This window comes from Carassius gibelio, chromosome A5 (genome assembly GCF_023724105.1).
Source record: "Carassius gibelio isolate Cgi1373 ecotype wild population from Czech Republic chromosome A5, carGib1.2-hapl.c, whole genome shotgun sequence".
Lineage (NCBI taxonomy): Eukaryota > Metazoa > Chordata > Actinopteri > Cypriniformes > Cyprinidae > Carassius > Carassius gibelio.
The window spans coordinates 20,263,430-20,289,017 of record NC_068375.1 but is presented as its reverse complement, the minus strand read 5'-3'; the positions used below and the strand labels follow the sequence as shown (position 1 = coordinate 20,289,017).

Here is a 25,588-nt window from a genome sequence, read left to right as displayed (position 1 = left end):
CCCCACTGGATGCAACAAATGCCTCGTTTGTAATGGGTTTTATTTTATTTTTCTCGTCGCACCAGGACACTGCATCACATTATAGTAAGGGACGTTACATTTCCGTCACACGCTATTCGGCCAATCACAATGCACTGGATAACTGGCCAATCAGAGCACACCTTGCTTTTCAGACTGATGAGCTTTGTAAAAATCTATGCATTTCAGAAAGAAGGGGCATAGAGCACAAACAATAATGTACAGTATGTGGAAAATAATGCATTTTTTTTATCCTTAAACCACATTTCATTACACCAAATACACAAAATAATGTTCTCTTTTAGTAACGTCAGGAATTTATGAAGGCGCCTCCATGTTCTTTCATTACCACAGGCTACAAATTTAGGGTAACATTGCAGGAATACTGAGCATAATCTGATGATCTGGTGAGGAGAAAGGGCAGACTGGAGGAGCGAGGTATGATCTCAGCATGGGCTATAGGAGAAGAGCACAGTTTGGTCACTCACACACCACACAAAACCCCACAGAGCTCAGCACAGCACTGAGGCAGTGTTCAGCATGTCATTCAGTGAGATACTGAGCGTTCCTAACACACAACAGCTGCAGGACAAAAAGACACCTATTTTATTTCAGAAACCAAAGGAGGTTTTTTAAAAAAAGGAATGCCATTTGATATGTATAGTTATCATATAGTTGCCCCCTGCTTTCTAGTAGTAAATAAAAATTTTACACCATGATCCACCTACTTAGTAAATCAGGATGAAAGGTATCTGCCATAAATAACACTAATGTCTTGAGGCAAGTAAGGGGGCTTGATTCCACACTTCTCGTAGACTGATTAAACAAGGTAGTATGTTCACACTGATCATATCGCCTAGTGTGCAACTGTTCCCAAAGATAAGGCTAGTCAAATGTCTCTGTGGAGCCATTTTGCAAAAGAACTTACATTAATTTGTATTTTTCTTACTGGTGCTTATGAGTCCGGGCACAGAATACCAAAGAAATCACAAACCAACAACACACACACTTTCATCCGATGAGACTTTGTCTTGTGTGGCTGCAGCTGCAGAGCAGGATTACTGGAGAAACAGTGCTGCTGCTTCTCTGTTTTAAACTTTACTGCCAAGACTAAACACACTTAACTGACAGAAACAATCAAAGACACTCACTGTACAGCAATATCACAGTATGGAGCAGCTGTATAAGACAGCACTCTCAGAGTTAAGACACAACGCAACAACACTGAAAAATTAGCTGAGCAAGACAACATAAGAAATCTCTTACACCTCATTACAAATTGCATCCTACTAGATTTTCACTCAGACATCTAAATGTGTTTTTTTTTATTGTTTCTTTTTTTTTTTTTGCTTTTGTAGAAGAGCAATTCAATTTATTTTTAGTTATTTTACTTGAAAAGCACTTCTTTTAAATGTGCTATAGACACAGTTTGTATTATTTTGTGTTCCATTTTATAATTATAATCTGATTGTTTAACTAAAAAGACTAGCTAACATCACCAAGACCTAATTCAGATGTCTAGAAGCATTTGAAAGTAATTTAAAAGATGTTTAGGTTATGAAAATGCATTTACCTTTAAACTCAGGGCAATCTGACGAATGTATATCATATTGAGATCCTCCAAAATACGAAGTTTCTCCTCCATGTCTGCGAGTCTGTCTATGGGCATCATCCAAGAAGGATACCGGCTCCTGATTTAAAGTTCAGACTCCCACTGCTCTTCAAACCATTAATCTGTCTTGAGAGTTGAGAAACATTTTTTGGAAGACGGGAAGAAGAATATGACGAGTATATGAATCACACGATCCAGACCTTAAAACGCACCAAAAACGCAATCCACAGCGTATCCCAGAAAATCAGTTTTCACATCACAGACCAGTTCCATGTGTCAGGAAACAACCGTTCAGGGGGAGACACGCATATAAAAGCATAGTTAGCTGAAGACAACAAAAAAGAAAGGCAGGGGAATTAAACGCTCTTTCCTCAAACTCCCTCAGCTGCTGTTCGCGCCTCACGTCTGTCTTCACAACAATAGCGAGTGAATCCAGTAAATGAACGCTCTGCTACACGAGCAACAAAACGACTTTCCTAACACCCTCAAATAATGTTCTCCTCATTCCGTCAGGATAATGGACCACTTATATACAGTTTCCTTCTTTGTGTCCCTCTGTACTGATGGGAGTGTGTGTGCTCTTGTAGGACTTTTTCCACAAAAGGGCATCACATTCACAGTGCGCGTGGACTGACTGTACTGCCTCTGCGCCGCGCGCTCATTCACCATTCAGCTCATAAACCTACAGCACAACTACCGGCGCGACAGAAAGAAACTACACTACACGCCCTCCAAAAACAAATATTCTCGCAAAAGCATCCACATAAGTCAGGATGGGGATTTAAAGAGTTACTAAAAGACCCCGTGACAAATACACGGCTAAATAAATAACCACAACAGCCTCTAAGGCGTAAAAGTGTAGGCCTAAAGTCATATCCCAGGCTGAAAAAAAAGACTAAAAATGACTTATTATGACTAAAGTGTTGGAAAGGGAAAAATAGGGAATTGCAATTTGTCAATATTTTTTCGGACAATTAGTATCAAGAGCACTGTATGTTAAAATATCAGTTTTAGATTAAAAAGGTGCAATATGCACTGTATAGACTGAAAACAAACTTTTATGAAGGGAAAGCAAAACAGGGAAATTACTAGCTAGACAATTGAGAGAGAGACAGAGAGAGACAGAGAGAAACACCTCCAACACAATACCAGTGATTCAACAGTGAGATATAAAACATATTTTAGTGGCCAAAGACATAAGCAAAACGTTTTAGCAACATTATGACATATTGTATTGGCCTACTTCTACCAAAACACATACTAAAATAAGATGAAAGAAGTTCCTTGATTGCAGCCTGATCAGATTGAGGAGATGGAGTCATCCATTTCATTAAGTGAGATAAAAGAAGTAATTTCATCAATAAAAATCTGAAAATTGACAAAAATGTTAGCCAGTTACCTACAAAAGGTGTTACCAAACATTATTCACCCAAACCAAGTGGTTTTTATAAACAATAGAGCTTCCTCTGACCGTGTAAGATTATTGTTTTATTCAGTTCAGACATACCAGTCCAAAAATACTCCAATAACAGCTATTACTCTTGACGCAGAGAAAGACTTTGACAAGGTGGGGTGGAAATTTTTATTTTGGCAACATTATATTTCAGGGGCTCAAATCCTATAAAAGTAACCAAAGGTGTCACCCTTTTTTAGTCTTCCAAAGCCCCTTTCACACTGCGATTCTGGCAAATACATGGGTAAAGTGTTCCGGCAATTACAATCTGGCAATTATATTTCGAGCATACTTCTGGATTATGGGAGTGAACATAAGATCTTACTACATGCAGTGATAGCCCCCCAAATCAACTATTTACTAATGATGCTTCAGATTAAATTACTCATTTAATTTGGAAACAATTTGACAATTTAATGAAACATTCCTTGTAGGAAGGGAAAAAGGCAAGAATTAATATAAACAAGTTAACTGCCCCTAAAGAAAAGGAGGGCTGGGTTTTCCTGATTGTAGATTTTACCATTTGTCATTTGCCTTTGAAAAAAATATCTTAATATTGGAATTGGAGAAAAAAAGATCAAATTGACTGAATGAATGTGAAATATAAAATATTTTCTCCCTTTACCCCCAGTGAAGTAATTTCTCAGTTTGCTTGAAAATACCACAAACCCTGTTCTTGGTCATTCTAGAGATGCTTGCATTAGAATTCCTAAAATATTCAAATTATCTCACAAATTACAGAAATATTCTTCATTATGGTTTAACCCAACAATTCATATTGGTAAAAAGATGATTTACTGGAAGTACTGGCACCAGCGTGGTATATGATTGATGACTTATATGAGGATAAGGTCATATGAAAAATTAATTAAATGTTATAATCTTGTAGGAAAAGAAAACTTTTGGAAGTTTCTACCATTACGTAATTGTATATTGTCCAAAGTTGGTAATCCTATCATAAGTTACTTTAAAAAAATAACACAAGAATCTCATAAATCCTCAGAATTGAATAAAATGGCAAACTCTTTCAGATGCAGTGACTTGGGAAATTTAGGACCATATGGCAGAGGGATATTGGCAAAGAAATTGACTCAGAAAAATGGTCCAGCATCTTGGTGGGGTGTGGTAAATATATAAAAGAAGCAAGGGGGAAGTTCATTCAATATGAGATTCTTCACAGATATTACCACACTCAGGTTAGACTTTACAGAATGAAACTGTACTACAACATCAGCAGTTTTTATGTGGAGATAATTTAGGCAAAATCTATAGCCTGTGGTTTAATTTTGGCAGTTTATTTATTAATATGTATTGCTACAAAACCACAAATATATCACACAAATCAAACTGTGGAAAGAAGATTGAAAAAAATGCAAATACCATAGCTAAAAATAATATCATCAAGTGGCCTTCTTGACAATCAATATTTTCTAAAGCTTAAAGCGGTGAAAAAAAAAAAGATTTTGAGCAGTTCTATAAGGTTTTGACCCCCATCTTGAATATGTAGAACATCATACTGAGTCTATTACAACACAATGAGTATAATCCTTCGTATTTTTAGTTTTTCTAATGTATTTGTAACATTATTTTTATCATTTTGCCATAAAATTTGTGTAATTCTAGAAATTCTTTCTTTCTTTCTTTCTTTTTCTTTCTCTTTTGTTAGTGTTGTTATTCCTGTTGGTTTTCTTTTGTTGACTGTTTCAGGAATATGTGTCTGCATGCTGCCTCAGCTGGAATATATGAACAGTAACTATAGAAAACAAAGGGTCCATCCGTCTTCTCTGAGAACAGTGCTTTGTCTGAGTAACTGCAGTCTGCCTACTTTCCTCATAATGATGGTATCCAGCTTCATAAATCCAAGACAATTAGCCATCTTGATTGCCAAGCAGTGTTTTATCGACCATTCCACCTGTCAGGTAATACATTTATTAGACAAGATACATTTTATTTTCTACAAAGAATCACTTCCACTGAAATATAGATTTCATAAAGTGGCTTATGCATGTTAGCAGGGTATATAAATCTTTAATATATGCTCAATTATTTAAAATGCCACAGTTCAATTTCAGAGTACTTGAATTCCTATCACTGCACTGAGTAAAAAACAATGCATCAGAGCAAACAAGGATGTACACTAAGAGACTTTTTTGTGGTCTACAGGTTTACATTTTACAATTACATTTATTTTACATTCAAAATCAGCATGACTCTGTGTGACTCGGATGAGTTCCTATTGGAAATTAAGAATGTCAGACCATTTAATTAATAATAAGTAATACAGGAGATAATGTAGATAATGATGATGCACCACAACTTGCAAATCTTCTCACTCCATAGTCTCTTTTTGGTGACACAAGGACACAAAATTATAGGAAACACAGAGATGCGATTCATTATTTTCCTTAAGTCTTGGGAAATAGAAAGAAAAATAGACTGCAAAATGTGGGCTCAAGAGGAGTGATTTGTGAAAACAAGATAGACACAAAGCTCTTTGCTCTGTGAAACTCAATCTACCGTATATCCATGAAAGTTCTTTGCATTCGTAAGGACTGTAGTATTGTACACATATAGGGAGCTGAATGACACAAAGTTATAACAAGTGGAATACTGTATTCTACATCATTTGTATCCTATTTGACTTAAGCGGGAGGTGGAGTTAAACTATGGAAAAATTCAATTGCTCAAAGAGAAAAAAGAAATGATAAAGCCCTGCATGTTACAAAACCAGTCTGACATGCACGCAAACTATAATTACTATAATTATAATAACAATCTATAATTGTTCCAGGGCAACAGTAAAAATAAAGCATAATTTCTTACTAACAAGGGCTATCAGATGCAGAATGAAGCACACATCTGAACACAATTATCACAACAATAAGGATTAGAAAACCAAAAAACAAACTGAATGTAGACCTTGAGGCCAAGCAACAATAAAAACAGCTATTACACAAATAAAAGTGTGTGAGAGGGTGTCTCTGCTCTCACTAACATCGTTCACGCTTAACTGTACTGAAGAAGCAACTGAGCTATTATACAGTGACAATAAGAAAAAGCCACCATAGAAAATTGTCCAGAAGATGTGGAAAGGAAAAGAAGCAAATACAAAATGTAGTTGATGGCATTTATTACAGCGTGAATGAGAGCTCTGGACCCTTGACAAGTGGTTTGCATAACTGCCATCATCTCTGTTTTTCTCCAGTTATGCTGCTAATGCTAATTACTCAGCGTTTTACTAATGCTAAGTTACATAATAGGACATTCAAATGGTTTAAGACAGGATGGGTTGGTGCACCTGCAGATGATGTATGAACCCTGTTTCGGTAGCGTCATTACTGAAAGGGTGTGAGGTGAATAGGAACCTCTGACAGTCTTTTGTTCCTCATGATGTACTGAAGTACATAAGGATATTTCCCTTTCCCAAACAAGGATAAAAGAACAGAAACGGCTTATTGTTTTAGAGGCCAGTGTGAAAAGCTGAAGCTGCTTAGGTGGCAAGCAGGAGGAATTTAATTGGGTGGAGTAAGGAAATGACATACTGAAGTTGCCACAACACTTCAGGTTTGCTGTACGCTTCAGTCAAGGGAAAGGGAGCATTGTGACAGGAGGAAAAGGCTCTTTCTTTAAAAACAACACAGCTAAATGTGTGTTTTAGTTGTGTGGACTCATCTTCAGCAGTTCAGAGCTCTGTGGATTTTTGCACCCTTTAAAAGCTAAGTGAATAAAAATAGCAGCTAATTCAATGTGTAGCCCATGTTGTGTTTGAATTCGTTTGGGTTGAAGTTCACTCAGGGCACATCTGTGAAACAAACAGAGGGAAGAAAACCTCTGAAGCTAACCACTACAAAGAGCCTCCGCTGCTACCCAGCCCCATCTCAAACACTGAGTACAACCCACAAGAAAAAGAAAGAGGCCCAGGCACTGTAAACACACACACATACACACAAGCACATATTTCAGGAGAATAATGGTGTGCAGATACTATGAAACCAACTAAACTAGTATAGAAACAAACACAAATGGAGTTGATTTTGACTGATTTTCTTTCTTTTTCTCATACAGACCTCTACTGTAAAGTTCATTTATTTGCTCTGCTGGAGGAAAATATCTTGGGATGCAGTTAGAACAAGGGCCAGCTGATCCTACACAAAATGAAACATCAGGACAATTTTATTAAAATTTGTTTTTATAAAATTAATCAATTCTGTCCTATCACACTTATCAATGCCTTTAGTTGTGACAATGCACAATATACCACAACTTCTTGTACATACATTGTTACATTTATACAGCTCTACTCCCCAGTACTATCCTCAAAGTTTATGTCCTTTGGGGTCTTCTGAACGTCCTGTCTGCACGGAGCCTGCTGCCAGTGTCACCGTGCTAACATGCTCCACATGTCCACCGGCAGTGAGTTTCTCTAGGCTCATCAGCTCCCTGGAGATGTTTCATTTCTAAAGTCAGCTGCAGCCGGTGTGATCTGGCCACCGTCCCAGGACCCCTCCGCTGACTACAAATCAACCCCCTCTCTCTCATACAAACACACACACAGCATTAATCGATATTCCACATGCTATACAGAAAACACATTCAATTCTTTTTAAAAAGGATTTGATTCACTGACTCAATTTAAACACCACTTTCATGGATTAATTAACATTTATTGCATTGCATTGATATAAACTGGGGAGGGGGGGGGGGGGTTAAATCAAGAGGGCTTGTAACACTATTCCTTAGTGCCCACTAATAGTACTTCATGTCAAGGAGAAGAATTAATGTGTTGATGCTTAGAGCGGGTAAGCTTGTGTTCAAAAAAGACCAATGTCTCCCCCTAATGGACCATTCTTAAAACATTATTGAGCAGACTGGCTACACTTAAGTGTAAATACACAAAAACCTAATATGTCTACGCTTCACTGCCGAATGCATAAGCTGACAAAATCAGCAACAAACCACAACATTTTACAGCAATAAAGGTCAAATAAAGCCATATAAGTCTGGGCCAGAAAGGCAAACGGAGCCAGTGTTTTTATGTTTCTATTTAGTGAGGTTTTCTTTCCAGTGAGGGAAAAAGCAGCTGTCCAGGAGAGAGAAAAGTCACAGACACATGACAGTTAAATGTGGAAACATCATTTTAAACTCAGAACAGTAAACTTTTGAAACAGTAGACAACCCAGACATTATACAGTTTTTGAGTAGACTGGTAAACTTGAGTTTACATCGAATAAGATGATAAGCTGTCTTCTAGAAGATGCTTACACACACACACACACACACACACACACACACACACACACACACACACACATATATATGTAGTTTTTGATATATATAGGACAGTTTTGGGATTGAATGCACCATATTTATTTGTTTTAGCTCCTCAGATCCTTTGGCATTAGTATCTAAGCATCTTCTTGGCATGCTGTGTACTAAATGTCATATAAAATTATATAATAATGGAAAGAAAATTGTATCGTGTGATGGCATAAATGTTCTTAATGTTACAGATCAAGTCTGCATGTAGTGTTAACAGTTCAAAGCTGTAAAGGTAAAGCAACTTCCAGGTTTTCAGTTATTCAGTCGTCAATCCTCAAGCCCTAGAGGGTTAGAGATGCATTGCCTTGGGTTAATGGTCTAGTCAGATCTCTCTCACTGACACTGACTGAAATAGCTCATTCAAGATGAATCAGCTGGATGAGAAAAGTAAATTCACACTTTGGGCTACACATTATGCAATTCAACTTCTTATGAAATCATGACAAAGACTCCCATACATATAAAGTGAATAATAGGGCAACATCCTGTCTTTCTGAAACAAATAATCTAACAGCAAGCTAAGTTGATTTTACCGCAGCTTGATACAGTTCTGGCAGACCATCATCTTATTTTCAGAGGCAATTTACTGCTCTTAAGAGAGCATTTAGCAGCCCACGAGAGGAAGTTCTCAAAATACACCAAGAAGTGTGTTAATGACATGGATAAAAATACTTGAAAGATAACAATGCGATTAAGGTGAATCTATTAATTATTTTTCATTTGACCAAAGTCACTTTTCACTGGATGTACCAGAAGAGGATGAGTTTCTTTCTATTGGCCCATGTGGATTTTTTTGGGTCAGGGCCCTAAAACTCAACAACTGAATCAAGTATAAAGCAACATTGGTAATTATAAGAAATGTAAGAATTCAGCATATTAGAATGATTACTGAAGGATCGTGTGACACTAAAGACTGGAGTAAGGGCTGCAAAAAATCACTTACTACACAGCAATAAATAACTTTTCAAAATATATTACTAAAAAAATTTTTTAATTACAATATTTTTCACAATATAGCAATTTTTTACAGTTTTTTTTAAATCAAATAATCGTTACCTTAGTGAACATGAGACTTCTTCCAAAACGTTACAAAAATAAAAAAAGTAAATAATTAGTAAATATAACAAACAACACAATTAAAATGTAAAAAAAGGCACCATTCTTCTGATTTTACTTTGGTCTAAAAATAAAATGAAAATAAAATGTAATATTTTTAACTGTGCACACAAAAGAGGGAAAGTGTGTGAAAAAAAAACCTCTTCTTTTTTTTTCATGGCACTTATCAGTAAATCCCTTTATTTACATTTATTCTTTCAGAGAACACGCTGTCCAAAGTGTCTTTCAAATTAGGAAAACACAAGCATTTGTATATGAGTGTTATATACGGACAGAGACGTGACAGTAGCCTACGGACGCCTTGATGTACAATGCTAGTTAATAAATGTTAACAAATACCAGACATTCTTACAAACCAACCCCCAGCCGACTCTGCTTTCAAATGACTAAACTGGGAATAAATTAAGATTAACTCTCACTATCACAGTGACCCTGGTCAATGGCAGCGGCTGGCTGAAGGCATATTACCTAAGAGAGATCTAAAAAAACAAACACAGTTACAAAACATAAGACATGCTAATCTTATCATTGTGGAATAAAAATAGTCAAACACTGGTTTAGGACTACAGACAGCATTAAAGCTCAACAGATCCGGTTAAGGAATATGAGGATTAATGCTATTTAAAGCAAATGAGTCAGTAGTGCATGTGTCAGTTTGGTGTCTGAAGTCACACTGAGCATGTTAACACTTATTGACATGAGCTGTGTGTTCGTATGACATCTGTGTGTTACACAGCAGTCTCACAAGTGTGTTCTGCAGATGTTCATAGTGTCCTTTCAGCTATGTGATGGCAACACTATTAGGCATACAGGTATGTAATGACTTGGATCAGATCCAGAAATGACATAAAGTACAGTGTCCGTGTGAAACAGTTGTGATCGTCGTCGGGTTTAGAACACTGTGTTCACGGCACATAGTGAGACTGGGATTCACGGATGAATAGGCAAGGCAAGGCAAGGCAAGTTTATTTATATAGCACATTTCGTACACAAACGTAATTCAAAGTGCTTTACATAAAAGAAAGTAAAATAATCATGAAGAAAAATAATAACAAAAATAAAACAAGTAATTTTAAAACTTTTAAAATGATTAAAACATTTAAAAACAGTTAGAAAATGATTTTACATAAAAATAATAATAATAAAACAATAATAAAACATAAAACAGTGAAAATATAGTGCAATCAGTTCGGACATTGCACAGTGCTCATTCAACAAATGCACAGCTAAAAAGATGCGTTTTGAGTCTAGATTTAAATGTGACTAGTGTTTTAGCACATCTGATCTCTTCTGGAAGCTGATTCCAACTGCGGGCAGCATAGTAACTAAAGGAGGACTCCCCTTGTTTTGTGTGAACCCTTGGTATTTCTAACTGACTCGATCCTAGTGATCTGAGTGCTCTGTTAGGTTTATATTCAGTGAACATATCTGCAATATATTTCGGTCGTAGGTCATTTAGTGACTTATATACGAGTAAAAGTACTTTAAAATCAATCCTAAATGTAACTGGAAGCCAGTGTAAGGACCTGAGGACTGGTTTGATATGCTCAGATTTTCTGGTTCTAGTCAGAATCATGGCAGCAGCGTTCTGGATGAGCTGCAGCTGTCTAATGGAATAGAAAGACGAGGAAAGATTCCATCAAGTCCCAATGAGACCCTCAAACTGTTTACAGTTTTAATGTTTACTCAGATCTTTTCCTAGATTCACAGACCTATGAACACCCACCAGTGTTATGGAGTAACCAACTAGAAGTAACACTTTTAACAGAACTTAAAGAAGTCTCTTATGCTCACCAAGGCTGCTTTGATTTGATTTAAATAATAATAAAATATATTTTTTGCATATCAAAAAAAAAAAAAAAAAAAAAAAAAATATATATATATATATATATATATATATATATATATATATATATATTTTTTTTTTTTTTTTTTTTTTTGATATGCAAAAAATATATTTTATTATTCTTAAAAAAAAAGAAAGAAAAGAAGCTCATTGTAATATGCTGCTTTGATCTGAATGGCTCATGATGAAAAACTGTTCACCAATTAATGTCTCTTTGCTGCATCTTTTTTAACAAAATATTTAGTTAATTTCTCCTGTTCATCCTTATGTTTTAAGAGGTCAAGTGTGTTGTTTCTAGTCAAATGTATATACATTTTCTAGTTTACTGCATTGTTCTTGTGTGCCAGATGATTGTAAAAATACATTTGTCATCACTTGGTTTAAATTTAAAAAGACACTATTTTAACTGTTAAATGTAGTAAGTACTAATAGATTAGCTCAGCTTCACTGAAGGAGAACTAGATTACAGATACATTACACAAAATTACATTGCAGTTCCAAAGATTTTTTCCAAACACTGACATACTCAAATGCTATTTATGAAAAACCATCCACGTTGAAGATTAACTCTCTTATGACAAAAACAAGTAACTACAACTGTATTGACAGTGGTTGTTGTCATAACAGTGATCTGTTGAGAACTCTGTGTGAGCACGCCACTGCCAGTGACACAGTGTGTGACGCATGTCCTTTTTACGAGACAGACATGTACACATTAAATGAATCCCCTTAATGCAGCTGAAGTACACTAATACAATAATGTTAGCAAAAGTATGGGTCCCTATTTTGTCCTATTTTCATATTTACATATTTAAAAATGTCTTAAAACTGACTGAGAGGAGACAAACCGCTAGTACTAAATGAATGGGAGAAATAATAATGCTCTCTATGGCTATAAGGGGGAAGTTGCGGCCTGTGGTTAGAGAGTTTGACTCCTAACCCTTAGGTTGTGGGTTCGAGTCTCATGCCGGCAATACCACGACTGAGGTGCCCTTGAGCAAGGCATCGAACCCCCAACTGCTCCCTGGGCACCACAGCATAAATGTGCCTGGTCTGGACTTGGAGTGTGCACCCAGAGAAGTAATCTCTCACTCAGACAGAGGTGGAGGGTGAGCCAACTCCAGAAGCCTAAAGTTTAGTATAGAATAATAACTATACACATCACAAACCTGTCTTTTTAGATATGGGTCATATGGCATAATATTTTTTTAGTATTACTGAATTTGTATTTAACTGTTCACAATTTACTACAACATTGCTAGGCTTTAATCTCCACAGCCAATAAATCACATAGAGAAAACAAACAAAGAACATTTACATGTACATTATTTATATATTTATTGACTTATTACATTTTATATATATTTATATATGAACATTATATTTCCAAAGAACATTATGACTTTTAAAAACTCTCTCTCCAAAAAAACTCACGTTATAATCAATGAAGCTGTCTACATTTTGAAACAAATCTCTTAAATAAATTGGACAGTAGGCATATATGAACTTTATTGTTTATGATGAGAGAATTTGAGAGAATGCAGAATTCAATCTGTGAGCACACGCATTGAGCATTCATATTACATTCATAAGCACAACAGAATTGTGTGTAATTGGTTACAATGTGCACTGCTGTATAAAATTAATAAATAAACTTCACAAACACAAATATGATGCAGCATGAGCACTGAGCAGATAATCAAAACTTTTCATTCCAGTTTCACAATATTCACTTTATTTAAGTCATTTCCACTAAAGGGACTTAAGGTAGGGAGATAGGGAAATAAGCCATCAGGTGCCCATTTGGAAAAAAAGATATCACGCTAAAATAGGCTAATATATCACTTACATTATGTTATTTTATTACAGGGAAACTACTTTTTTTTCCGTCCAACTAGCTAACATAGCCACACAGTAAAATGTGATTTTTATAAATAAATGTGACATCACTCACTTCATTTATGTTTTTAATGTAAAGTTGTGCAGTACATTTGTATTTATTTAACATATTTAAATATATACATTTGTAATAATTGAATACATTTAAATACAAAGGCTAAATTTATGTTAAATACATTTACATTTATTTAGGGGTGGCAGAAGGGATGGATCACCCAGGCCACAATACAAGCTAGAACTGCCACTGCACCATAGCAAGCGATAAAAACATCCCACTTAGGGTAAAGTACACACCATCCAAAAAAAATGAAACAGTCTAACATTGACTTATGCAGTCATGATGCAAGCCAAGAGATACAACTAGCCTGCCTTCATCTGCCTAAATAGAAAAAAAAACATCACATGTCCAATTGTACGAATACTGTGCATATCAGCACTGCACAAGTGAGATAAGATAAGTGTGGACTGGACATCTTGATGTCCTTGAGCACAAGATCCTTAGTTGAGTCCTGAATTATTTGACATCCTGCTGATCTGAGCCTCTATTTATTTTTAGGAAGAAAACATGCCTATTCTAAAGGGTGTTATCAGCAAAGTCCGTGTGAACTAAATAATGTGCTAGCTTACAATATCCACAGTGTGTAGATGAGAGTGTTTAGCAGGTTATAATGTTAGTGCATTTCTATGCTCTTACTTGACTAGTAATGCATTTGGTGCCTTTACTGTATACATGCCATTTATAATGAACTACAATATACTGTATTCTGTCACTGGTTCTTATCTTATTTTACAACAATAAGAAACACCTGCACTTAATTTCAAGGAACCTTTGTTACAGTGTAAATGTATATATAACCTTAATGCACTTTTAGTATGTACACTCAGGATGTTTGGTTTTCCCGTGGAATTTTTCTCCTTTAACACTGTTGCCACGGGTTGTTTTTCATGTCTGTGGGTTGAAGCGCCAATAACATTTAGCTCATGGAATGCAAATTTTACCAGGTGAACCCAAACAAAAACATGCATCTTTGGTGAATTTTACCCTACTGAATGCGATTGGGCTAGTTTTGAGTAATAATTGGGCCATTTTTTTTTTTGGAAAACCTGGCAACTCTGGTTCTGAGACATGCGCTCAGGACTGCACATGTGCACTGGCTGGTCTAGCCTGAAAAACAGGGTTTTTTAATTGCTATTTGAGCAAAAGAATCAACATATATGAACTGCTGTTGTCAGTTTTCATTGATGATTTTAAATATGAATTTTAATCTTAAGCTTGGAGAACAGTTTTGGAGAAACTGATGTTTCCCCATTCAAAGCGATAGGAGCTGCACAGAGGCATTACAAAAATGGCCACCAAATGACACGACTTGTCTTAAAGGGATACTCCACCCCAAAATAACAATTTTGTCATTAATCACTTACCCCCATGTCATTCCTAACCTGTAAAAGCTTTGTTTGTCTTCGGAACACAATTTAAGACTGGGAGATATAAAATAAAAACTGGGAGGCTTGTGACTGTCCCATAGACTGACAAGTAAGTTACACTGTCAAGGTTCAGAAAAGTATGAAAGACATCGTCAGAATAGTTCATCTGCCACATGTGGTTCAACTGTAATGTTATGAAGCGACGAGAATACTTTTTGTACACAAAGAATATTGACGCTTTGATTTGAAAGAAAACAGTGCACCCTTGTGTCGCAGCTGACTCAGAAGAGTATGCTGCCTGTGTTCAGCTCACAATCTGCTAAATGGCTCTACGGTGATGTGGAGAGAAACAGAGGACAGGAATTGTTGAAGAAAGTCCTTATTTTGGTTTTCTTTGTGTACAAAAAGTATTCCTGTAAAGGGTAGGTTTAGGTGTAGGGTTGGTGTAGGGCAATAGAAAATACAGTTTGTACAGTATTAAAACCATTAGGCCTATGGAACGTCCCCATTTATATAGCTAAGGATGCTTTCACACCTGTCTCATTTAGTTCGGTTGAATCGTACCAGAGTTCGTTTCCCCGTTTGGTGCGGTTCATTTGGGCAGGTGTGAAAGCAGCAATCGCACTCGGGTGCGCACCAAAAGCGGACCAAACGAACTCTGGAGCGGTTCGTTTGTGGTGAGAACGTGATCCGACCTCGAACAGACCCAACTGCAAAAAGTACTGATCATTTTTGGACTAAACCAACTGCCGTAGTCAGCTGCGCTGTGCATTATGGGATGAGGAAGTGTATGTTGACAGTTTGCACTTTAGCATGGCAGCTCGTGGACAAACTTGGAGTAGTGAGGTGGTGTGGAGCCTCACAGAAATTTGGTCAGATGACCATGGAGCATGTCAGAGTTAAGAAGAATTAATGCACGCCTCCGCTTGAAGTTACGAGCGATGCCCGCTCACCGTTTGCAGTGCATTAGAAGGTGGTTTTCAAGCCGCATCTGCGCTTCATTATAGAAATGTATTGTTTGCATATTGTGGTGTATACAAACAATGTAATAGGTTATGGCCAGGGACAAAACCAGCCCGCGCAGTCGTCTCTCCATAGTTGTGTTGTCTCGTGCTGTTTGCTGGCTTTCTCTCTTATGTTGGAATATTCCCACATGTAAATTCTGACCAATCGAAAAGCAGTTTAGGAAATACGTTATGGCCAATGATGTGGATGTTGTCATGTGACTGCATTTTGGTTCGTTTCAACTGGTTCGGACCAAAGCAAATCAGTGTGGTGTGAAAAGGAACCAAAAAAGCTGAAAAATGCAGCAATGTATAATTGTTTGCCCTTGGTTCGGACCAACTGAACCGAACTAGAGATGTGAAAGCACCCTAAGTAATCATGTGTGTGTGTGTGTGTGTGTTAGGGATGCACAGAATATTCTGCAACCAAATAATTGAAAAGGAGAATAATATGTACCGAACAATGACTAACGTGATCAAATAGATGCATGCACTGTGAAAGTATTTAAAACTATCAGAGAAAGATGCAGTAATCATTACAAGTACGAAGCACCGACAGCAAGAGACTGTTCAGTGCTGCATCATGTCTCCGATGAGAAGAAGAGTTGGCTGATGCTGGTAGTTAGGCTACTGTATGATGACTGAAATCGCAAAATAGCCTCAAACGATTAGTAACTAAAAAGTAGAATGTTATATTTTCTAATATATATATAACCCCATTGACATTCATAAAAAGATAGTATTGTAATAATTACCCTACAACAGCTCTATTAATATATTTATTGGAACATTCACACAGTGTTCAAATTGGCATCTGAAATATACTAATGTTTAAAAAGATGTCTCTTCTGCTCAGCAAGGCTGCCTTTATTTGTACAGTAAAAAATATATACCTGATTTAAAGGGGTCATATGATGCTGCTAAAAAGAACATTATTTGGTGTAAATGTGTTTATGCTGTAAAAAACAAACAAAAAACATTATTTTCCACTGTACATTACTGTTTCTCCTCTATGCCCTGACTTCTGTTTTTTTATTACAAGGCTTATCAGTTTGAAAAGCAAGGTGTGTAGTGTAAGAATGAGCCGCTTCAGGAAGGCGTGGACGACTCTTAACTTTTATAAAGAATATCTCTTTGGATTTGAGACTTTAGTGTTTGTACCTTTACAGATCTTCTTTATGCACCAAGAGCTTGTAACACTCCAAAGAGAAAGGAAGTTAAATTGTGCTTTGTTGGTATAATGTCTGCTAGAATGTTAAAAAGAAATGTTCAGTGTAAAGTAAATATTTTTTTATTTGTTGCTTTGTAATTGCCTTTTTATTGAAAAGCAGGACAAAACATTACAAAGCACATTTTGGCAATTTAATTAATGCAATGGTGAAAAAAATAAAATAAAAAATAAAAATAAAAACCAAATTAGGCCTACATGGGAGAAAAATGTGAAAAATCATGTTCGGTATTCGGCCTTTGGCCCAGTGTTGCATTTTGTTTGGCTTCGGCTAAGAATTTTTATATCTTGCATCCAGAGACCCGAAACATTAGTGTGACCCTTTTTTTCAGCACTAACATACAACCAGATATGGATCCAACTTTTTGTTTGTTTATAACATTAATTAATTACTATAGGGTTTTGATTAGGGTTTGACTTTATTGCATGTAATTACGCATAATTGAAACTAAATGTCAATATTATTTCAAGACTTCACACTCTGTTCTGTTCTCTTAGGCAGATGTGCATCGTGTACTTTCTCTTTTCACATTCTCTGTATTGTTTTTTTGCGTGACGAACTTAAATGGTTCGAACTTAAAAATCCACATATTTTTGCTTCTTCATTTTCTTTTCTGACATACTCCAATTCTTCACTAGACATGCTTATTCTATGCATTTTTTTGTGTGAAATCATATTTACAGTATTTTGATCATCAAATGTGTGCTGTCACTTTAATTGATTGGAGCAGAACAGCCATCATTTCAGTGCTGCTTACAAGACACTCCTGTTTGACACTCACACGCTGCTCCTGCTCCTGGTGTGAATGTACCTGACAAATATTGTGGGGCAGTCCTCCACTGAAAGGAAGAATATATTCATATTATTTTGTGAATTCACTTTCACTCATGGAGATAACTTGGCCAGCGTACCATGGTTTGATGGAAAATTGCTGCAATCTACCAATTTTTTATATAAACAAATTTATATATCATACAAAATGAATGATTCTGAAAATCTGAAAATGTCTATATAGTTTTGTGTGAAGGGATGGTTTAAAGGTGCTTTTTAGGAGTAGAAATACAAATTAGGTAGGGGTGTCTGGTTGTGTGCATATTTCCTCCATTGTGGATATTTTGTGGTTTCACCCTTTCAATTTTTTGTGTGTTTTATGCATTGTAATTTTTGACAAATTGAGAACCCATTCTCCAGAGAGTGGTTTTTTTTTCAACATTTGCATACAGTACAACCAGATTCCGATCCAACTTATATTTTCTTGTTTGTAACATTAATTAATTACTAGGGTAGGGCTGAGCAAATAACTGAATGCAATTTTCATGCAAATCTCGTCAGTAAAGCCGCTTCTGGTGATTAGTAATTCTCCAGCACTTGCTTTCATTTACTACACATAGCAGTAGATCACTGACAAGCTACACAAAATGGCGATCAAAATCGCAGACGATTAATTTCCGATTATGAACGCGATTATGTGTAGTTTGTCAGTGAACTTCGACTCTGTGTAGTAAATGTCAATCCATCTGAAAGCACGTGCTGGAGAGATCTACTACTAATCACCAGGACCGGCTTTATTGACGACAATCGCATGAAAATCGCATTCGATTTTTTGCACAGTCCTACTATAGAGTTATGATTAGGGTTTGACTTAATTGCATGTAATTATGAATAATTGACTGTTATTAAATTTCTATCATTACATTAGCTTTATCTATGTTATTTAACTAAAAGTCAATATTATTTCAACGCTTCACTCTCTGTTCTTTTCTCTTAGACAGATGTACATCATGTACTTTCTCTTTTTCGCATTCTCTGTGCTGACGTTTTGCGTGACGAACATAAACCACCCCATGACATCTTGACAGAAACACGTTTACAATCTTACTTGCATCTTTTTATTACCTATAACTAACAATTAAGTTTTTTTGCTATCCATATAAGGTGATAACTCCTGATTAATTTGATTGGACGCCTGAGACATCCAGGCTGATATAGCTTGTATAAATATAACCTATCTTCCATAATAAAGCTGAGAATGTTTTGGTAGTTGGTCTCTATCTGCTCATTCATTCTCTCAGGCCTGCGCAGCAACAGAGCACCACTGGGGTTGACCACTTCTAAAGATTAAATCTAACTACTCGGGGAGCTCGTCCATACATTCCTTAGAAACAAGGAACAAGACCATCCTCCATCACAGGTAAGTTATTTTAATGTTACCTGAAGCCAGTGTATACTGGACAACTACTATCACCTTATGCCTGTTTCACACCGCAAGCTTGAGCTTTACATCAGCGTAACTACATCGACACTGCAGCTGCTGATTCCCATTGGAAACATCTGTACAGCGACACAGCAGCAGCACTAAAGCTACATATTTCTTTACAAAAGCTATACGTTTTTTTTAGAAGTTAGCCTGTTATAAACTTGAATGTTTTAATGCCTTGAGATTTGGTTAATACAGGGATGTGCAATCTTATTACGGGAATTCGCATGTAAATGGTAAACAGCAAAAACATGTCGTTTAAGTCATACTTCAATAATGAAGTACAGTTTATGTTTATATATATATATATATATATATATATATATATTACACCATACTTTCACCCAAACCCAATAATTAAAAATAAGTTTAAATGGTTAAATCTTCTATACATATGATTCTTCATTTCCATTTCTGACATACTCCAATTTTTTTTCCATATTTATGTTGTCCACCAAAGTGTGCCGTCACTTTAATTGAGAGGAGCAGTGCAGCAAAAATAGACTATGCATGGAAACCATTGAAACCCATAAAACCTTGAAACTGGCCCGGTGTGTTGTTATCTCTTGAGCATTTGAAAGGAAGATTTTTCAATTACCTGACAAATATTGTGGGGCAGACATCCATTGAAAGAGGGAATGTATTGATGTATTCTCTTGCAGTTAATAGAAATATGAATATGCAGCAATGTAAGATAAGATTAATATAGGTTTTTGCCAATATGCTTATTGGGTTCTGCTATGGGTTATTAGTTCAAAAACAATTCAAAGCAAAACAAACGAAGCAGATTAAAAAAATCTGATGTAACTGAATCTCCAACATCCCCTGTCTTTTATATACAGAATTCAGACAATGCTCAATACACCTCTTCCCAGCTCTCACATTTCAAGAGTGCCTGGCATAGTAACTGAAAAGAACGAGACTCCTATGACATTAGAGCGTGGATGATTGTCCTCCTCTCTGGTTCCTCTTTTAAAAGGGCTTTCTGCCAAGGACCAAGAGAACCCATCTTTTAAATCCAAAAGCATGTGCTCCTGTTTGGGCCCCAGTGTTGAGAGATTGCCCATTGTTCTCTAGGGCCTGGCAGTACTGCTAACATAATGAAGGGGACGTTTTAGTATATGTTCAAGATATCAGCTTCTTTCTAGCTTACGGCATGTGCAGTCTTATTCTCAGCATGGCAAAAGGCACTGAATGAGTGTAATGTGTGACCTTTAAAATCCTAGGAAAGTCAAATATGTGACCCTGGACCACAAAACCAGTCATAAGGGTCCATTTTTCGAAACTGAGATTTATACATCATCTGAAAGCTCAATAAATAAGCTTTCCATTGATGTGTGGTTTGTTAGGATATGATAATATTTAGCCGAGATACAACTATTTGATATCTGTAATCTGAGGGTGCAAAAAAAATCCAAATACTGAGAAAATCACCTTTAAAGTTATTTACATTAATTTCTTAGCAAAGCATATTACTAATCAAAAAAATAAGTTTTTATATATTTACAGTAGGAAATTTACGAAATATCTTCATGGAACATGATCTTTACTTAACATCCTAATGATGTTTGTCATAAAAGAAAAATCTAGAATTTTGACCCATACAGTGTATTTTTGACTATTGCTGCAAATATACCCCAGCGACTTGAGACCAGTTTTGTGGTCCACGGTCACATATATGAATGGAATTACTTTCCAACCTTCAGATAAAGAGGCATATGTGCACAAATAATCATCATCTAAGAAATAATTTAATATAACACATCTGCTACCGAAAAGATTATGCTTATGCTCACCATGACTGCATACAGTAAAAACAGTAATGCTGTGAAATATTATTAAAACTTAAATTAACTGGTTTCTTATTTATTTATATGATAGCAAACCTGTCAGTGCTACCTTCGCACATATGCCAGACACCCATGCAATCTGCTCTTGCACTCCCATGACAGACATTTGATTTTGCATCTGTCGCTGATGAAAATCTGGAAGGTCTCTTTGGTCTTTAGGACTGAGAACTCAACTTACATTTTTCCCAGAAACTTGGGACTTGTCTGACCACAGCACACATTTCCACTGTCTTTTTGACTATCTGAAATAATATCTGGCCCAGAGAACCCCACGGCATTATTACATAGAATTGATGTATAGCTTTCTCCTAGAGTAACAGTTGCATTTATTGATGCATTGGCAGACTGTTTAAGTGACAGCGGTTTCCCAAAGTACTCCTCATGAGCCCATGTGGCTATATGTAAACCGCAGCATGACAGTTTCTTACACAATGCCATCTGAGGGCTCAAAGGTCATGCACATTCAACTGAAGCTTCCTCCCTTGCCCTACACAGACTGAGATTTCTCTGGATTCCCTGAATCTTTTCACAAAATTAAAAACAGTTTAATCTGGATATTCTAGAACCTCTTCACTTTTATTTTGCCTCTGTCCCAACTTTTTTGGAGTCTGCCATCAAAATCAAAATGTGTTTATATTTACAAAATATATTTAAGTTGTTCAGTGAAAACTTTGGAAATCTTTTTTTTTTTTTTGGGGGGGGGGCAATAAAATAAAAGTTCAAGAGAATCACAGATTCTAGATTTTAATGCATTTTACAAAACATACCAGCTTTTCTGGAATTTGGGTTGTATTTGAAAAAGAAATCTTTAGTTATATTACAAATATCTTTACTGACATTTTTATTAGTTTAATTTGTCCTCGTCGACAAATTTTATTATAAGTAATGAACATTCTTTCTTCCCTAAGGAAGTGTCAGAGTATATTGTCAAGTGCTCAAAGCAAATATACAGGAGAGCCCGTCAATGGAGAAAACATTACCATAAAAATAAAGAATCTGTCTCAAAAAAACAGCAACTTGCCTGCTGGAGGAAAATGTAGATAAACTCTTAAAAATAAAGGTGCTTAAAAATGTTCTTCAAGCGATGCCATAGAAGAAAAATCTTTGGTTCCACAAAGGTTCTTTAAAGAACCATATCTTTCTTACCTTTTTATAATGTGAGGAACATTCTTTTGCCACAAAGAACCCTTTGAGAAACAGAAAGATTCTTCAGATGTTAAAGGTTCTTTTACGGAACCCCTTTAGAAAAAAGGTTCTTCTTATGGCATCTTGAAGCACCTTAATTTTTAAGAGTGTAAGCTCACCAGTGCATTTTTTTCTTGGCAGCTTCAATAAAACTGAGCAGTCATCTTGGAGAATCCAGTACAGAGAGAATTAAGCAGAATTCAGTGAGGAAAGAAGCAGACAGTGTGGGTGGAAGGGTGTGTCTGGTGGTGTGTAACCTATGGTCCTACATCTCTTTTAACTTCCTCAGAGTCCCGCGGAGGCATTGTGGTTGAAATGGACCATTCTGTAAACAAACCAAAAGAATGTATGCAAACTATGCAAATCTAAAAATGATGCGTTTTAGATGACAACTTGCACAACAGATCACACAACCCGAAATGTATTTATTTATTTATTTTGCATTTTGCAGCAGTTGTTGTAGTTGTAATTAAAAAAAGGTGCACTGCAAAGCTTTAACGTCTGTTGCAGACTTGGAATTAAACAAAGCCATTACACAAGATCTGTGAGCCAATTTTTCCATTACTGCTTACTGATTAAGTCTGCTTAACTGAGCCAGCAATCTTCCTTCTTTCTACCACTCACTATAATTGCTTCACCTGTCCCTTCACACACAGCCTGTTTCACACACAAACTGGGGCAAGAGATTGTATAGTTCAATCAGGTCACCTGTCTGTGTGTGTGCAAAGGTAAAAAGATCCCATTAAAAAGATTTTCATTAAGCCATATTGATTTTCAATCAGCGACCACATTAAAGACATCCAACAGTAGAATACATCTCATCCAGTCTAGAGGGGGGTAATATGATGTCAGTGGAGAATTACTTAAGCATCTTAAAGCCTTTTCAGCAAAGCACACAATGACTTGAGTGAAATCACATACATCTTGAATGAGGGACTAAATTAGAAAGTGCATTTGGTGCTTAAATGATACTGATAGGGGCTAGTAGGCAATCTTATCACCAAAGGAGATATATGAAAACTCTGATTAAAAGCGAAAAAAAAGAAAGAAAGAAAAAGTATTGCCCCCCTGGCTCCAGCGGCAGCCCTTGGTTGAGAACCACTGCTATTAACCAAAACTGAGCCAAAAGCTGTGGCACAGAAAATATGTTTTTCCAGTTCAATTTGGACAAGATATGCATACGGTTTAAAATCCCTAAAAGTCAAATCTACTTCATTTTTGACATGGATATAAATCCTTCTGCACAACTAAACTATAAAAATATAGTCACCACAGCACAATAAAGACTATGGTCTCAAGCCACAAGGGATTCAGAGCTGCCACTGGGACTCATCCAACATCCACACTCTGAACCAACCATGCATCTTCCATCTCACCACAGCAGGCTACGTCTAAAAAAAAGGGTTAGACATAGTTCTCTTTTAACTTAACCTACTCTGGGATAATCACATACAGATGCCATGGAGCACTTTCCCCTTAGAAAAATGCAACGGATCTACTGCAGTGTTTGATAAGATCATGTGTACTAGGGGTCAATGACAAATAAGCACGTCAGAACTTGTAGAAAGCAGAAATACAATACTGTCTGGAACACATGCAAAGTAAATGCAAATGGAAACTTTGTATTGTTTATTTGTTTCATACATTCTAGAAAATGACAATTTATTTTAAACTTGAAAACACTGTAGCTATAGATCTCAGTTGAGGGTAGAATCCAATTGGTTTAATGTTTAATATATATATTAGTTTCATTTAATAACTAAACGAATTAAAATTCTTGCATTTTTTTTTACCTTTTCAAAACAAAATGTTCCCTCTTCAAAGAGTAAAAAAAAGACAGGAGGTTCAAATCATAGTAATTAAAAATGTATTAAATGGCTTCCTACGTGTTGGTTACGCATCAGACTTGATTTTGGCAGCCTAATGTTTTTCGAATATAAATTATAATTTAAAACAAAATAAACATTTGTAACTTTTATTTACTTTATTTTAATTACATATTTTAATGTTAATATTTCAGGAAAGTTACACACATACAGACACTTTTGACTTCACCCCTTAAAACCCTCAATGCGGAAAACCATCGTCATTTGTTTTGCTTGTGAAATGCATGTCCCGTTATCTACTATAAACTACTCGTGTACTCCCCCACAACGATATTTTCGTTTTCTTTTTGATAATTTACTTTTCCCAATGGATTACGTCATTGCAAATTTTAATAGGCTACTGTAGGCTATATCAATTTATATAAGAAAATAAAAAGCTTAAACCACGATTTGACTTGACATACACACCCCACAATAAATAACATTAGTATTATACCTGTGTAAAAAGACTGTACCCCCAGCACAATTGCTCGAATCACAGGAGCTTCATTTACCTGCGGGCTCTCCATGAAAACACTTTGTCTGAACTTTCCACGGCGGATCTCCATCTCCAGCGCGGAGCCCCGAGCGATCGTCGCTCTCGCTGTCTGATTTCGGCAAAACATTCACGGTTTTAAGTTGACCCTTTACTCCTAAGCAACGCTGTTTATTCTCATAGACCCAAGAGCAAGCCTCAGTTTGGATTAGAGACGCTCCACGTTGCATCGAATCACTTCCACAGTCACATTCCTGTTACAAAAGTACTACCGCAAAACGGATGACAGCAAACAGAGTACACCATTCTCTGCTGCGCTCAAAATTCGTTCATCAACAAAGCGTGTGACTGAATCCCCGAAGCAAATACGTTACTTTCCGAGATTGTAAACCAGATAAAACAGCGTCATCTGTTGGGCGCATACGAGGTGTAACGGTGTATCAACAAACCAACACTTAGAGGTCCGTTACAGAAAGGAGGTTAAGTGAAATCTCATGTTATGTTAACCCTGAAATGAGGGAAACTGGGTTTTCGTTTTCAGAATGGAAGGTTTGTCAAACCCGAGAAAGTAGGGTAAGTGAAGCACGTTTCTGAAAGAGAGGTAACTTATAACCTGGGTCAAAGAGTGTAGAAGAGTGTAGAAGAAGAGGCATCAACAGGGGTGCCCAGCAGCAGCCCTGCCCTCGTCATTTTGGGGTAAAAGGGCTGATCATCAAATCATTTTAACAGTTTATGTTACAGACTATATTTTAAAGCCTTCCCTTTTCCACAAAATCTTTTGCTCTCTAGAAACCATGTCAGTTTGGGATGATTGAAAATATTTAAATTCAAGTGTTAGCATTATAAACACTGAATTAAAACCAACATATGAAATGTAAATTGATGACAGACAAATTATGAATGTTGGACATTATTATCTTATATTAATGCCCGTTAAAGGATGACTGTAAAAAAAATTAATTCAAATCTATCTCCGTTTTGCAGTTCTTTAAATTGTTGTTTTCGTTTGCAAAT

General features: G+C 36.2%; 1 protein-coding gene across 3 annotated transcripts in view; it reads right to left on the bottom strand.

Annotated features, from left to right (window-relative positions):
- Nucleotides 1-24,916, bottom strand: part of LOC128000329 (rhotekin) — a 75,431-nt gene extending 50,515 nt beyond the window's left edge. Inside the window, exon 1 of one of the 3 annotated variants that reach the window (XM_052592260.1) lies at nt 24,594-24,916. In XM_052592260.1, coding sequence (XP_052448220.1) covers nt 24,594-24,704 — 111 coding nt within the window. In that variant the 5' untranslated portion in view covers nt 24,705-24,916. Of the gene's footprint in view, nt 1-1,591; nt 2,249-24,593 lie in introns of those variants that run through there. The other 2 variants (XM_052592256.1, XM_052592257.1) reach the window with 2 other exon arrangements.
- Between the last annotated feature and the right edge of the window lie 672 nt (nt 24,917-25,588).